At 39.7% G+C, this 16,631-nt stretch overlaps 1 protein-coding gene across 2 annotated transcripts in view; it reads right to left on the reverse strand.

Moving 5' to 3' along the window:
• Positions 1–9,176: 9,176 nt before the first annotated feature.
• LOC127432324 (mitogen-activated protein kinase kinase kinase 1-like) overlaps positions 9,177–16,631 on the reverse strand; it is a 167,133-nt gene continuing 159,678 nt past the window's right edge. For both annotated transcript variants that reach the window (XM_051683223.1, XM_051683222.1), the window contains one exon: positions 9,177–10,255. In XM_051683223.1, coding sequence (XP_051539183.1) covers positions 10,106–10,255 — 150 coding nt within the window. In that variant the 3' untranslated portion in view covers positions 9,177–10,105. The remainder of the gene's footprint in view (positions 10,256–16,631) is intronic.

Consider the following 16,631-nt stretch of genomic DNA (forward strand, 5'->3'; position numbering starts at 1 on the left):
GCTTTCCATTCTTTAATGATTCCGTATAAACTTCTAACAAAAGTGGAACCAGTTCTGTAGCATAAGATCTAAAAAATTCAGTGGCAAAGCCATCTCTTTTTATTTTTTATAATTTTTTTTTATCACACATTATACATTTGCACATATACAGTGAAATAATTTTTTTCACATATTCCAGCTAAGCTGGGGTCAGAGTACAGGGTCAGCCATGATACGGCACCCCTGGAGCAGATAGGGTCAAGGGCCTTGCTCAAGGGCCCAACAGTGGCATCTTGGCGGTGCTGGGGCTTGAACCCCCAACCTTCTGATCAGTAACTCAAAGCCTTAACCACCACTGCCCCATCTGGCCCTGGAGCCTTGCCTGTAGGCAGGGCCTTAATTACCTCGTCAAAATCCTCCAAGGTTATCTCAGAATCAAGAGAATTTTTTTGCTCAGTCGACAATTTAGAGAGTTCTAGTGGTTCAACAAAGTTTCTAATATCTTCATCAGTAGACGAAGATGTGGAACTATAAAGATGAAGATAAAAGCATTATTAATATCAATGGCTGAGGTAAATATTTCACCACCAGCAGATTTCACTGAGGGAATGGTAGAAAAAGACTCTCTCTGCTTTTTACACCTAGCCAAAAGTTTTCCTGAATAACCAAAACACCACTTTCCGCAACAAAATAGTATTATATCTGTATTTCAATCGGGTCAATTCTCTGAGGCCATCAGATGACAATCTGTGCTTCAGCTCTACCTCGGCACTTTTAATATTCCCTTCCAACTCCACGAGTTCTCGTGCTTTGGATTTTTTGATGAATGAGGCATACTGTATGAGCCGACCCCTAAGAACTGCCTTAAGTGCCTCCCAAACCATGCCCACAGAGGATACTGAGGACCAGTTGGTCTCCATATACAAACTGATTTCAGCTTTTAACATTTGTTGGAATTCAGGATTTTGCAAAAGGGATATATTAAAGCGGCAACTATATGATTTCTTTTTCTCTGTATGTGGCAACACCTCTAAACTCACCAGGGCGTGATCTGAGACTAAAATGTTTCCAACTGAGCAATCCACAACAGATAAAATTAGGGACTTAGATATAAAAAAAAAAAATCTATACTAGAATAAATCTTATGGACTGATGAAAAAAACACTATAGTCCCTACCGAATGGGTTCAAAAGTCTCCAAACATCTGTTTGAGACATTTGAATTGTAGATGCTTACTTATCAGTGTAATGGCTCCCCTGCTCTTACTTGAGCCAGCACTAAAGAAAAAATGTCCACCCTATATCTTCCCAATTTTTTCAGCTTCCTGTGGGGAAAGATGCGTTTCTTGAAGAAACACTATGTCATATTTCTTAAGAAGAGAAATAACTTTTTATGGGGTGCCCCAACCCATTCACATTCCACGTGGAGAGAGACAATCCAATCATATTAACGTCTGACATCTTGACATATTAGAAAAAATTTATTGTGTGTCAAAATCAAGATTATAAAGACCACATTCCAACATTAGTGCAACAATTGAACCCCGAAGAAAAACGTGCACATTAACCCCGTGCACAACAGTGCCAACCGGCATCCATCCCTCTAAACTCAAACAGTCCATGTACGCCTATGAGAGCCCCCACGACAAATTTGCCGTCGGATTGCTCAAGTCCGGTGCTTCTATTCAAATTTTGTGAGACAGAATTACATAATAGAAGAAAATCTATAAAACAAACTCTAGCCAATAGGCAGAAAATCACAAAGAACATGTAGATTCATCCACATACTGTCCCGAAGGTGTGTTCTTCCCCAAAACAAGCTCCAGCCTCTAGCGGAACCAACACACACACACACACACGCACACACACACAAAAATAATAATAATAAAAAAAAAAAATAATAATAAAAAAATAAAATAAAAAAAAAACATTCAGTTTCCTCAGGCAGTCAAATGAATGTTCAGTGAGCCAGCTGTTTCATAAGTGCAGCAGATGACCTAATCCTTCCAATGTCCTGCAAAAAAATATTCCACAAAACAAACATCCAATAGGAGGCATAAGCACAAAGAACGAGCAGATTCATCCACAATTGTCCTGAAGGAGTGTTATTCCACAAAACAAACTCCAGCCGCTAGGCGGAACCAGCACAAAAAGAAACAGAGGTGGCGCTCAGTTTCCTCGAACAGTCAAGTGAATGCTCAGTGAGTCAAGTTCACTTGGGAACAACATGAAAATCACCAAATGGCTTACTCATTCCAATGACTTTATGAAGGACAATGCTTGCTGGGGACATGTAAATACTTTGTGGCCATCCTTAGTATCTATTCTCAGTTTGGCCAGAAACATCAGTGCAAAAGCGATCTTCCTTAAATCGATCACATTTCTCTTTTGTCGAATTCGCAAAGTCTGGGAACAAGAAAATGTTGTGGTTCTTCCAAGAAAGCCTTCCTTTACTCCTCGCCTCGCGTAACACAAGAGCTTTATTAGATGATCTCAGAAATTTGGCCTAAATTGATCGGGGCCTGTCTCCTTCCACGAGTCTCCGAGCCGGAACTCTGTGAGCTCACTCAATTTCCAGCTTATGGCCTGTTATGTTGAGCATAACTCGGGAAGAGCTAGTCTAGGAATTTCACCATATCTATGCCTTCTCCGTTCTCAGGAATTCCAACAATTCAGCGATTACAATTCTAAAAGTCTTCCAACTTTTTGCAGATGCACTGCAAATCTGCCTTGGTCGCTAGCGGATTAGCAGCTAATTCCCTCTCCGATGACTCCAGATAGTCGATCCGTTTCTTGATGTCCCCGATTCTTAACCAACTCACAGAATTTCGCATCCACACCCTTAATCGATTGACATATTACAGCAAGATCCTCCAAGTCCGCTATGATCTTCGTCAGCATCACCAACATGCTGGACAGTTGACGTTGAATTTCTCCCGCCGCATTGTCCAAATTGAGTCCCTGTCAGGGGTATCAGCTTGAGTACGTAAGTGTCTTTTAATGTCTCCAGAGCCTGAGGATTTTGAATTCTTTGACATTGTCTTCATAGAACAATTATGAAACAGGGTGTATCAAATCTCACCGGTTAAAGAACTAAAAACTAGCAAAGTGCGCAGAGCTCGCTGTCCAACCCTCGCATGGCGTCACGCGACTCGGAGGCTTGCAATGTCTTACCCCAAGGCGTTGTCCCCACAAGTTCCATTTCCACAGCCTCCAGATTTGGAGCTCCATGTGCGGGAGCTGTTTGGGATTTTGGCTTTGTGTCTGAGAGGATTGGAGTGCAAACGGACATCTGATTCTTCCTCGTGTTTGTCGCCCTTCCCCTAAGCGAAAGCGTGAGTCTCGTCGGACATGCTCTGAGGCCTAGATCGGCAGCCATTTCACATGAACAAAGCATGTGAAAGAGATACCATGCGCGTCGACCCATCGCCATTAAAAAACGCTGTAAGAGAGAATTCGTTATTGGAAGAGAACAAATAGGCCCCTTTGTCCCTATTGGCTTTTTCTGTGTCGTTTTGGGAGAATGCACATGAATAAGGCAATGAATAAAGCGGCCTCGGCCTTTCTCCCCTCCCCGTTCAAAGCGAACTATTCGCAGCGGAGGGGATCATGAATGGACGGTTGAGCCCAGCTGCAGAACGAGGGGATCTAAATAAGAGAATATGCCCCAATGGAGTGATGACGAACCAACGCACGGAGTGCTTCGTTGGTGCCATTATTCTTTGGGGATTCTATCAGGAGATGGCAGGATTTCAACAATTTTTGCTTTCGCTCGTTCAAGGACCACGCGGGCATTCTGGCGAGATGAGAGATGCGCACTGCTATCTCTGCTCCATTTTTCAGTGACGGTATGGATGTCGCTCTTTTCAGTCAACTGTTGGATCTACACACATTTGTTTTGCAGTCCAACTAAGTGCATTGCATTAAGGAATGCCTTTGAGTTAATAGACTCCATTTGGACTTTCCCTCGTTCCCCCCCCCCCGAGGCTTGCACTGGGGAACAAGTTGGTCAGGGCAATACTTTTTTCCACGAGGGTGTTTCATGCTATCCGGGTACTACACGTTATTCCCCAGTTATTTGCCAGAATTGGTTTAGTGTCTAACCCGTTTTTCAGTACACCAATTTAGCTCAGTTTTCCCTGTAATTTACGTTGGCGAACGAGCATTGAATATTTTCAGCTTGAGTTTTGCTTCTGCCTCCATGACCAATGTTCACGTGGCACGCGTAATATAACTCACTGTACAATAAATATAGGTCTACACACAAGCCTGATGGGCTTGCTTGTAACAAAGGATGAGCCCCCATTCAGTGAACAAAATTGGACCATATAAATGTATCCGTTTCTCTCCTGTTTGCCCTTCGGTCAGTATCAGGATGAGTTTGCCGTTATACACGCCTCGAACGTCCGCCAATGAAAATATGGTAAAATTTTCCCCTGCAGCTTGCTGGGGAGCGAACATTAAAAAAAATGCTTCACGAATTCAGCCTCTGTCTTCATGACCAAGGGTCTTGACACATGCATAATTTGATGTTCATCAAGCACAAGCGTCCACAAAACACAGTGAACATAAGCCCCACACATTGTCCCCACATAAAGAATGCTGGGGCCATTGTGGCAAACCTCCTTGCTCTCAATTCCCTAAATGTTCGCACATACTTTCCCATTCTATGCTAGGGAAGATGGTTTATCTGGCGTTCTCTGCTGTAAATGCATTCAGAGTGACCGCTTTTAATAATTGCCTGATCGAATTTGGCCTCTGTCTCCATGACCAAAAGTTGAGACATGCGTAACAGAATTAGATGTTCATCAAGCACAAGTGTACACAAAACACAGTGAACATAAGCACCACACGTTGTCCCCCCATAAAGAAAATCCATATTCAGATTGTGCCTATGCACAGGCGATTTCTCAGATTCCCGTTCAGGGGCAAAGCGTACCAATTTTGTGTCCTTCCGTTCGGACTTGCACTGGCACCATGCATTTCCACAAAATTCTTTGATGCAGCATTGATGCCCTTGAGGCTTCACGGCATCTGTGTTTTGAATGATCTCTTTGATTGGTTGGTGTTAGCCCACGCAGAGACTTTGGCTGTCCAGTATCAAGATGTCGTTCTCAGCCATTTGTGCAATCTAGGGCTGCGTGTAAACCTAGACAAGAGTGTTCTGTTGCCAGGGCAACAGATTAGTTTCTAGGAGTGGAGTGGACTGGACTCGCGGGCGATGCAAGCATACCGGTCTCCAGTTCACATTTCTATCATTACGCCAGTGTTTAGCGATGTTCAGAGTGGGACGCGTTCTCCCTGCGAGAACATTTTAAAGGCTTTTGGGGCTCATGATCACGGCTTCCGCTGTCATTCCCCTGGGCATGTTGCATGCAAGACCTTTTCAGTGCTGGATGAACGTTCCGTCTCAAAGTGACGTGTGGGTGCAACCAAACTCTGTTACATTGGAAACGGACCCGCCTTCTGATGTCAGGCGTTCCGTTAGGAATGGTGTGTCGCAGCAAGGTGATAACAACAGAAGCCTTCTCCACGGGTTGGGGCGCTGTATACGAGGGTCCTCCAGCCTATGGGGTTTGGACGGGCCAGCGGCAATATTAGCACATAAACTGTCTGGAGATGTTCACCATGCTGCTGGCGTTAAAGTTTTACTTTACCTGATGAGCCATGTCCTCATCAGGTCGGTCAACAGGACGGTGGTGTCCTACATCAATCGCCAGGAAGGAGTGTGCTCTCATGCCATGCTGAGGCAGGCACGTCACATTCTTTTCACTTCAAGCGAGATGTCGCACTGTCCCCTCTGGTTTTCCCTCTCGCCCCCTGGCACAGCTGGGCATCGATGCGTTGGTGCATCAGTGGCTGACAGCGCGTCTTTACGTGTTTCTATCGATCAGTCTGCTGCACGGGACAGCATTTGGCACCCTCAGACGGATTTTTGGAAGTTATGGGTATGGCCTCTCAATGGGGTGCACTTTTGAATGATGGGTTATCTCCCACTGTGGTTGATACTATTCTAAATGCTAGAGCTCCATCAACTAGGAGGCTTTATATGGTCAGCTGCTGTATTTTTGCTTCTTGGTGTACAGCGCGAGGTGAAAATCCAGTTAACTGCCCTGTCGGTACAGTGCTGGAATTTTTGCAGGAGCGTTTCGGGGCCAGGGTTCTAAACATGTTTAGGCACTTATTTTTCAGAACAAATACCACTGTTTGCATCATAGACACCATTTATCTAACCAGTGTAATTAGTGCCCCATTGATGTGCTGCCTTGTTTTGTCACAATGCTGAAAATTAAAACTGCAAGTTCACAACATGAAACAAGAGACAAATACCAAAAAAACTCTGAGGAAGAGTCATTTTTCTCCATTTTATTTGCTATAAAGACCAAAATAGGTAGATTTCATTATAAAATGCTTCAAATGGGGTAGAAATCTAATTAAAAATTTTTTGACAAAAGCTATGCAAGAGTAAAAGATACAGCTTAAGCCAGTTTGATTTTCATTTGCTGAACCCAGAGATTTATTTGCACAATAAATGGTGCTAATATAAGTTAGTCCTTGAGCCCTGGAGATCTTTGAGAAAAAAGAGAATGATAGATAAAAAATTTGAATAAAACAATATTTTATATATATATATATATATATATATATATATATATATATATATATATATATATATATATATATATATATAGTGAGGGTGAACTTTGGTAGAAGAAAAATGCTATAGGACACCTGAGGTAGAAAAGACTGGAATAAAACAGCAATAGACGATCTTCACATAAAAAGTACCACCAAGTGACAAGAAACAGCATAATTTCAAACAAGTCAGTTCGGCCCAGATCAAAAAGCCCACAAAATAACAGAGGCAGAGAATAAAAATATATAGTAACCAAGCTAGTTGAGACAGTGAAAACTGAACAAAAATTACAGGTGACAAACTCAAATAATACTGATTAGATTTGATCAATTTGACTGAAACAGACTCCTTTGCAGTATATGTATGTGTGTGTGTGTGTGTGTGTGTGTGTGTGTGTGTGTGTGTATATATATATATATAGAGTGCATAAATTTAAAGCTTTTATAGACACATTGAGTAAAAAAGAAAAGAAAAAAAAATACACTCAATGCACAAACAAAAATATGCTTTTATGAAGATGTGTGGTTAAAAAAAAAAAAAAAAAAAAACCTATGCAGGAGTCAAGTAAAATACATTTAGCTACCAAAATTCATATTTACATTTGAACTCTTTAAGCTTATATAAGTTTGTATTCCACATAAAATAGTAGAATTTGCATTAAATATCTAAAAATATTCTTGAAATAATTGTTTCAAACCAAATAAACTTACCGCTAAATTTAATTTTTAACGGCCTGGATTTTCATACAACCTTTTAACCTAAAAAGCAACAACACTTGAAGAGCTATAGTTCATTCACCTGACATGGTTTCAGAACATGTTCATTATTTCTGGGAAAAATGTTATAGTTATAGTATAGCGAAATGTGATCCCTCCACCGAAATGCTTAACAGCATGAACACTTGTAATGAAGTAAATAAAAACCTGGAGGTAAACTAGACATCCTCAGGTCACTGAACCTTTCAAACATGTACTAAAAGGAAGCTTAACAGTTCTGAATCAAATCACTTACAAAAACTCATTAAAGTGAAAAGAACAGCACCAAAATAATGGCTAATCCGTAAATAACCGCTGAATAGAAAATGAAATGTCAACTTCAACTCAATCATGAGTCAAGAGCCAAAATAACAAAATAATAAAATAAGTGAATCACAACATATAAATGGAAAAGCAGCAAACAGAGTTGGAGATCAGAAATGGTGTTCCAGTGAGACTTTTTAAACGTGAAACAAAATTCACACACACAGTCTTAAACTGGGCGATAGCGCGTAACCAGTTCCCAATAACATCCAGTAAACGAAAATATTTAAAATCATACATTTAAACCCATATGATCTCCATTTAGAAAAAAAAAAAAAAAAAAAAAAAAAAGAAACGTATCGGCATCATAAGAATTCACATTCAGCATTGTGCTAGTTCAACTAGCAAAGTTTTACCTTTCTCCAAAACATTCACGACCGTATGAAAATGAAATGTGTTAAATGTGAGAAGACTTAAAGGAATATTACGGGTTCAATACAAGTGAATCATGTTTACAGGCATATTGTTTAAGTCTTGTGGCTATACTTTTGAAACTGTGAGTATTTTAGCATTCAAAAATTGAAAGTGAGTATTTTAGCATTCAAAAATTGGCCTCTATTAACTTCCATTGTAAGTTCCTCACTGGAACCAAGAGTTTTTTTTGTTGTTGTTGTGGTAATTAACATTATGCCCCAATTTTGTCGATTGAGCTTAAAGGGATAGTTCACCCAAAAATGAAAATTCTCTCATTATTTACTCACCCTCATGATATCCCAAGTGTGTATGACTTTCTTTCTTCACCAGAACACATTTGAAGATAAATAGAAAAATATCTTCAGCTCAGTAGGTCCTTAAAATGCAAGTGATGGAGATTTCTCTTTTGAAGCTCCAAAAATCACAGACAGTCAGCATAAAATTCATCCACATGACTCTAGCGATTAAATGAATGTCTTCTAAAGCAACACAATTGCTTTTGGTGCAAAAAAGATCAATATTTAAGTACTTTTTAACTCTAAATCATAATTTCCCGTAAGCTTCACAAGAGGGTGAAGATCACGCGGCCTCTTGCATGACGTATTCGTGTTGCTATGGATACAGAGGTAATCTCACGTTCTCCACTTGGTTGAGACATCCAGGATATGCACAAACACACCATTGTGAGTAAAGAAACAGATAAATACAGATCTAAACTTAACCAACCAAGTTACTGTACAACGTTCCTCCTCCTCACTTGTCTACAGCGCTGCTCTTCCGGCTGCGACGCACGTGCCTCAGTTCTCGCGTTTCAAATGCCAACACGATTATGTCACACGTGCGTACCGCTGCTTACCGGAAGCATGATTTAGAGTTAAAAAGTACTTAAATATTGATATTTTTTCACACCAAAAGTGATCATGACATTAATTTCACAGCTGGAGTCATATGGATGACATTTATGCTGACTGTCTGTGATTTTTGGAGCTTCAAAAATCGGATCACCATCCATTTGCATTTTAAGGACCTACTGAGCTGAGATATTTTTCTATTTTTCTTCAAATGTGTTCTGGCGAAGAAAGAAAGTCATACACACCTGGGATATCATGAGGGTGAGCAAACAATGTGAGAATTAGTTTAACTAGTATTGAACTCGGAATAATTCCTTTAACATAGGGGCCATTAAACTTGCTTCTAGAATGTTCTTTCAACTGTTCCATCATTTACTCACCCTCATGTTATTCCAAACCCATATGCTGTTATTTTGTCCATGGAACATAAAAATACCCATTTTTGAAGAATCATTACATAGCTCTTTTCCATGCAACAACAGTTCACAGTGATCACGTGTCTCAAATTCTTCTGAAGTCATACGTTAAATCATCATTCACTGATAATGCTGCCCTCTGCTGAAGCTCGTCTGACCAACATTACTGACACCAAAATGGCATTGGTAATGTTTAATAATTAAACAAGACACAGCACTTTTTAATTCTAGATGCGAACATGGGCGAAACATAATCATTGGCAGATGGTCCTGCTAAACTATTCTTTTGACATTTTTACTTTTGTGTTCCACAGAAAAAAATAACACAATATAGTTTGGGAAGAAAATAAGGTTGCGTAAATAATGACATAATGATGACACTCGTTGCTTCTTCAACAAAGTTCTTCATCCACCTTAACTGACCGAAACAGATTGACCCCTCTAAAAATAAAGATGTGCAGATTTTCAACCATTCTGTTAGGAAAATTCGTTTGCAAGTCGCTTTGGATAAAAGTGTGGGCTAAATGCATAAACGAATGAAGAAATCTTAACTAACAGAAATGGCACTTTTATACAGACACTCTTATTCCTGTAGCCATGTTTTATGCATCATGACACAGTATTGTGGGACCTGTTGAATGTGACTGAACTAGCACAGAACATGACAGTACGAGGCACAGGCCAGATGCGGCCCTCAGTAGTATAACGTCTTGGCAGATGAAGACAGATTCTACCAGCTGTGGCGGAAGATGGGGTGCTTCAGCAGCTCTCTGGAGGGCGGCCGGTCGGAGGGCTGAAGCTCGAGGCAGCGCAGGGTAACGTCCCGTAGGCCGGGTGACAGGTGTGGGGGGATATTGGGTGCTGTGGTAGCACTGGCGATCTGGGTGAGGAGACAGAGATTAGAGAGTCAAGTTGGTCAATACTGAATGAATGAAACAACATGTCTAAAGTGAGCGTTGGGGAGTAGTTAAGTAAAATTAGTGACACTACTAACTTAACTAAATTTTTCAGTAGCATGACAGTAGTTCAGCTATTGTAACAATAGTGTAGCCCAGAATTTACCAACTGGGGTGCCGTCTGATGAGATCGTGCTGTGTAAAAAATCCTTCAAACAATTCCAAAATCCCAAAATGCATATAAACATTTACAAAATGGAATATCATACATTTCTCATTCACAAATAAAATATTGTTTCACTCTCACACTTGTGCGCACACATGCAGCATTCCACAGCTCAAAAGGACACTTGATGAGCGTACAGTGAGCCAAGTGTAGGGCTTTACTGCTGGTTTAGATCAGTGTTACTATCTGTAGTTATTAATTAATATTTAAATTAATCAATTGAATCTAACTCATTAAAACCTCATATGGGGCTCCAGTAAATGTAGTGTGCTACGTTTAGGAGCAAGTTTGGTTATTAGCAATAATTAATAATTATCAAAGATAGTCATTAATTATTAAAATCAATAGAACATTGATGAGAATCAATGTTAGCTTTTTTAAATCCTTTAAATCAACAGTTATCAAAGATAATCGTTAATTGTTAACGTCAATGAAACATTAATTAAAATTAACACTAGCTTATTGATCATTCAAATTCAATCAAAGATAATTATCAATTATCAAAAATCAACAGAATATTAATAAGGATTAACACTGATGGGGCACCACCCTGGAATCAGGGACTAATAACCAAATAGTAAAACAGTCTCAATATTAGATTGTTTTCTTAGGAAAATCGACATCCGAAGAATATCGATTTTCGGGAAAAAAAACAATGAATGAAGGTTTGAATCCGAGCACTGACATCCCGTCAGTATGACACAGGCGTATGCAAAACAAACCAAAACACTTCTCTTTGTAATATAAACAAAGTTTATTTATGCAGTAATATCAATTAATATTTAATACAATGCAGTCAATAAACTTCCGATTTACCACTACAAACTAAACAGTGATATGATTAGATATGGAAATAAAAATAATCCTATAACACATAAGGTGTGTGTGTGTGTGTGAGACTGTGTGTGTGTGTGTGTGTGTGTGTGTGTGTGTGTGTGATTAGTAAGAGAGGGAGAGAGAGAGAGAGAGAAGTGACAGCCCTAAAGCTGATTTCGCGATCGTGGGAGAGAAAGCAGCTGTTTAGTTCATCGCTCAGAGACGCGGTGGACAGCAAAACAGTCCCACCTTGTTTGACTCTTTAATGGATGAACTCAGTTGCTGTCTCACCCGCGATGGCGAAATTGCACAACAGTCCAATTTGGTTGGACCACAATACAGCAAAACAAATTCATGATAATTAATACCCTGAGTATTAATAATGAGCGGACATGGCGGTCCGTAAACTGTACAAGCAAAAACCTTGAAACACAAGAATAACACACTATAATATTCTATCTCTGCCCAGACGTAAACCTCTTACTTGAATCGCATGAGGACACAGGTAGAATGTATTTTCCTCCGTCCTTTAACTTTGACCCGGTTCCTTGAGGCTCGTGTGATGACAGGAGGCCGTTTCTTCGCTCTGTCGGCGGGCGGTACGGCTGTTGATTCTCGGCGGGCTGGCGGAGAACTCAGAAATGTCGACTTGATTGAAGATGGAAGAGAAATCTTTAATCTCTTCACTTCTGCAGGCAAACGGATGAAGATGCAAATTGCTCGGCGGTCTCCTTCGGATCCGTTAGAGTGTTTGGTGGAACACAGAGTAATCTCAACTCGTCCAGCGAGATGGAGATTGTATGGCCACAGTTTCAAGTCGGACATTACTTCCTTGTGCCATGAGGTTGCACCGGAGAGCAGCAAAAAAAAAAAGCTACGTCTATATTCGGTGAACAAAGTCGCTGGAAGCAACTCACGAAACATTTCAGAGGTATTTCAACTCCTGATGATGTCATGTTTGAGGGACGTTCTGTTGTGTGCCTCATCCAATAGGAGTTGAGAGTTCGATCCTTTAGTGAGCAAGGCTTCATGGATTTGTAGTCTGTTTTGGACTCCCTTTGTTTGATTTTGGCGCGATTTTTATCAGTAAAATTTATGACATGGAATGTGTGGGGGCTGAGTTAGGTTTTACGACTTGTGTTAGGCCTGCCTTTGTCTTCTATCTGAATACATGAGGCCCAACACAAGGAAGCGCATCATTACACTGTGTCTCTACAAGCGAGAGACATGATAAAACATTCCTGTTTATAATAAATGAAGCTGTCTACATTGAAGTGATCTAGTTTTGCCTCGTCACATTGTGGTGCTCTCTCATATTAAATCTGACAAGAAATGCAGAAATAGCAAACATTCTTTTTTTATTATGCTTTCAGAACAGCTGCAGGGTGAAGAGAAACAGACTACTACATCATCCTCTTAAACACCTGATACATCTCATCTCCATCTGACATGTACAGGTATTTCCTCTGCCCTGTGAATCAGTCATTTTAATAATGAGTAGGCCTGTGTACCAATTCTCAAAATATAAATACTATACTATTCATAATATACATGCATAATATTCAAAATATAATCTTACTATCTTTATTGTACTGTACATATTATCTATTTTCAGTAAACATCATAACTAATGTAGCAGCAAGGTCCCCTCTTTCAAGATTTCATCTGTTAATTTTCAGTGCATTTTGACAACTTTAAACTGGAGGGCATTGACTTATTAACCCTGTAAAGCCTGACATATGAAAGAATTGTCCATTTATTTATTTTTTTATAATTTTTTTAACATAACACTTTTTTTTAGTACCACTAAAACTATAATTTTTTCATTTATTTATGTATCCTATTTGATACATTAGGCTTTAAAGGTCGTTATCCTCCTGAGCAATTCATTTTTGTGTAGGACATTTGTTATTTAAATTTCTCTTAGCCCATACATCCAAATCTTGGGGTATTATCAGAGGACTCCCTGGGCTTTTCAGAGATACCAAATGTTTGAGAGTTTGGCCATGACAAACATCCAACACCTATATCATCCATGTGAAAAACGAACTGCCCCCTTAAACTTAATAGCTGGTTGTGCCACCTTTAGCAGCAACAACTGCAACCAAATGCTTCTGTAGATCACTGGAGATCAGTCTTTCACAACACTGTGGTGGAATTTTGGAATTGAAGAACTTAGTTCAGCCATATTGGAGGGTTTCTCAGCATGAACTGCCCGTTTAAGGTCCTGCCACAGCATCTCAATCGGGTTCAAATCAGGACTTTGACTAGGCCACTCCAAAACTTTAATTTAGCTTCTTTTCATCCAGTTGTGCTTGAGGTTCAACTTACAGACTGATGACTGGAAGTTCTCCTTTACGATTTTCTGTTAGAGAGCAGAATTCATGTTTCCCTCAATTACAGCAAGTTGCCCTGGCCCTGAAGCAGCAAAGCATCCCCACACCATCACACTACCACCACCATGCTTGACCGTAGGTATGATGTTCTTTTTGTGGAATTCTATGTTTGATTTATGCCAGATGTAATGGGACCCGTATTCCAAACAGTTCCACTTTCGACTCATCAGTCCACAGAATATTCTCCCAAGTGGTTTGAGGATCATCAAGGTGTGTTTTGGCAAAACTCAGACGTGCCTTAATGTTCTTCTGGGTTAACAGTGGTTTTTGCCTTGCAACTCTTCCATGGATGCCATTTTTGGCCAGTGTCTTTCTGATAGTGGAGTCATGAACAATGACCTTTATTGATGCCAGAGAGGCCTGCAGTTCCTTGGATGTTGTCCTTGGCTTTTTTGTGACTTCCTGGATGAGTCGTCGCTGTGCTCTTGGAGGAAATTTGGAAGGTTGGCCACTTCTGGGAAGGTTCACTACTCTGCCAAGTTTTCTCCATTTGGAGATAATGGCTCTCACTGTGGTTCCAGAGTCCCAGAGCCTTTGAAATAACTTTGTAACCCTTCCCAGACTGATGTATTTCAATCACCTTTTTCCTCATCATTTCTGGAATTTCTTTTGACATTGGCATAATGTGCTACTGAGTGAAACCTTTAAGCCAACTTCATGCTGCTGATAAAGTTCTATTTAGGTGTTGATTTGATTGAACAGGGATGGCAGTAATCAGGCCTGAGTGTGTCTAGTCCAACTGAACCCCATTATGAATGCAGTTTCATGGATTTGGGGATTTAGTAACTATGGGGGAAAATACTTTTTCACACAGGCCCAGTTGGTATTGGATAACTTTTTTGCTTCAATAAATAACATCATCATTTAAAAACTGTATTTTGTGTTTACTCAGATTGCCTTTGCTTTATGCTAGATTTAGTTTGAATTTTTGAAACAATTTTGGCATGAGATATACACAAAACAGAAGAAATAAGGAAATATACTTTTTCACAGCACTGTATTTTATGCACCAAACATTATATTGACATTTAAAAAAGGGAAATTGTAAAACTTTTTTCGCTGTCTCAGGAACTTGGTAAGATGACATCATCATAGCTTATAATGTAAAATAATTAGATTTTATAGTGATAGAGCAGGCTGCATATATGAAAATACCCAGAAATATTGGTTCACACGTTAAATATATCTTAAGTATATCATAAGTATATGTCAGAATTTTCAAAGCTCTGTGATTTTTTTTGTGGTGGGCATGAATGGAATGTTATGTTGATTGAGAGATATCTCACAAGCATGTTGTATCATATTTGATACATGTAATTTTAACATGCTTTTTCAATAAAATAATATACAACATTTTATCCAAGCATAAGTTGCTTATATTTAGCAAATCCCAGACGTGAGGCCACATAAGGGCCAGAGTGGAACTAGTCCACCCAGATTGACGGCGGGTCCACCCAATCAAAACTGCAGCAATATTAGAACAGTTTACAAATAAAAAGAAACTGCATTTTGTCGCAGGCAAAACAGCTCACATGCAAGATAATCATCATATTCCTGTTATAAATATGGTTAGAAAAATTTATTTCAAATAAAAAGTTAGATATGAGTATGGTGAATTGAAATAGGTATAGCGCTTCTTACCGAGTCGCTCATTTTCTCTGCACTGCACTTAGCACCAAGATAAATGTATCCACGCTTTGTCTCAATTCATTTTGGCACGTTGGCATCTCGCAGAACATGCACATATGATGAGTTCTCACCATTTCTTCCATGTTCGTAATCTGGGAACAATTTGCTGGAATAGTGTCGTCTATGAGAACGCTGATTGAACATCTGATTCACTCGTGTTTTTCACCAGACCTCTTATTTTACATAGACTACTAATCAAAAGAAATATTTTGTGACATTGCAGCGGCTCCACGAAGCCCAGAACGTAAGCCAAAGGAGAGTTGTCAGATTTTAAAGATTCGATCTTTGGGGAAATAGCCAACACTGGGTTTCCCGATAAAGTTGCAACTTAAGCCTTTACGATCATCTTAACTGATGTCGTTGATTATTTTATGATGGAGTAACTTCTGTTTCCCAAACCAGCATGTAGATTGCTCGTAATAAAGTTGAACTTACACTGGCAGCCAAAAGTTTGGAATAATGTACAGATTTTGCTCTTATGGAAAGAAATTTGTCCTTTTATTCACCAAAGTGGCATTCAACTGAATGTATAGTCAGGACATTAATAATGTGAAAAACTACTACTTTTTTTTTCAGAACTTCTTAAACTACTTCAATGAGTTCTCATCAAAAAATCCTCCACATGCAGCAATGACAGCTTTGCAGATCCTTGGCATTCTAACTGTCAGTTTGTCCAGATACTCGTGACATTTCACCCCACACTTCCTGTAGCACTTGCCATAGATGTTGCTGTCTTGTCGGGCACTTCTCACGCACCTTACAGTCTAGCTGATCCCACAAATGCTCAATGGGGTTAAGATCCATAACACTCTTTTCCAATTATCTGTTGTCCAATGTCTGTGTTTCTTTGCCCACTGTAACTTTTTCTTTTTCTGTTTCAAAAGTGGCTTTTTCTTTGCAGTTCTTCCCATAAGGCCTGCACCCCTGAGTCTTCTCTTTACTGTTGTACATGAAACTGGTGTTGAGCGGGTAGAATTCAATGAAGCTGTCAGCTGAGGACATGTGAGGTGTCTATTTCTCAAACTAGAGACTCTGATGTACTTATCCTCTTGTTTAGTTGTACATCTGGCCTTCCACATCTCTTTCTGTCCTTGTTAGAGCCAGTTGTCCTTTGTCTTTGTAGACTGTAGTGTACACCTTTGTATGAAATCTTCAGTTTTTAGCAATTTCAAGCATTGTATAGCCTTCATTCCTCAAAACAATGACAGACTGATGAGTTTCTAGAGAAAGCTG

Source organism: Myxocyprinus asiaticus, chromosome 42, assembly GCF_019703515.2.
Source record: "Myxocyprinus asiaticus isolate MX2 ecotype Aquarium Trade chromosome 42, UBuf_Myxa_2, whole genome shotgun sequence".
In the NCBI taxonomy this organism is placed as follows: Eukaryota; Metazoa; Chordata; class Actinopteri; order Cypriniformes; family Catostomidae; genus Myxocyprinus; species Myxocyprinus asiaticus.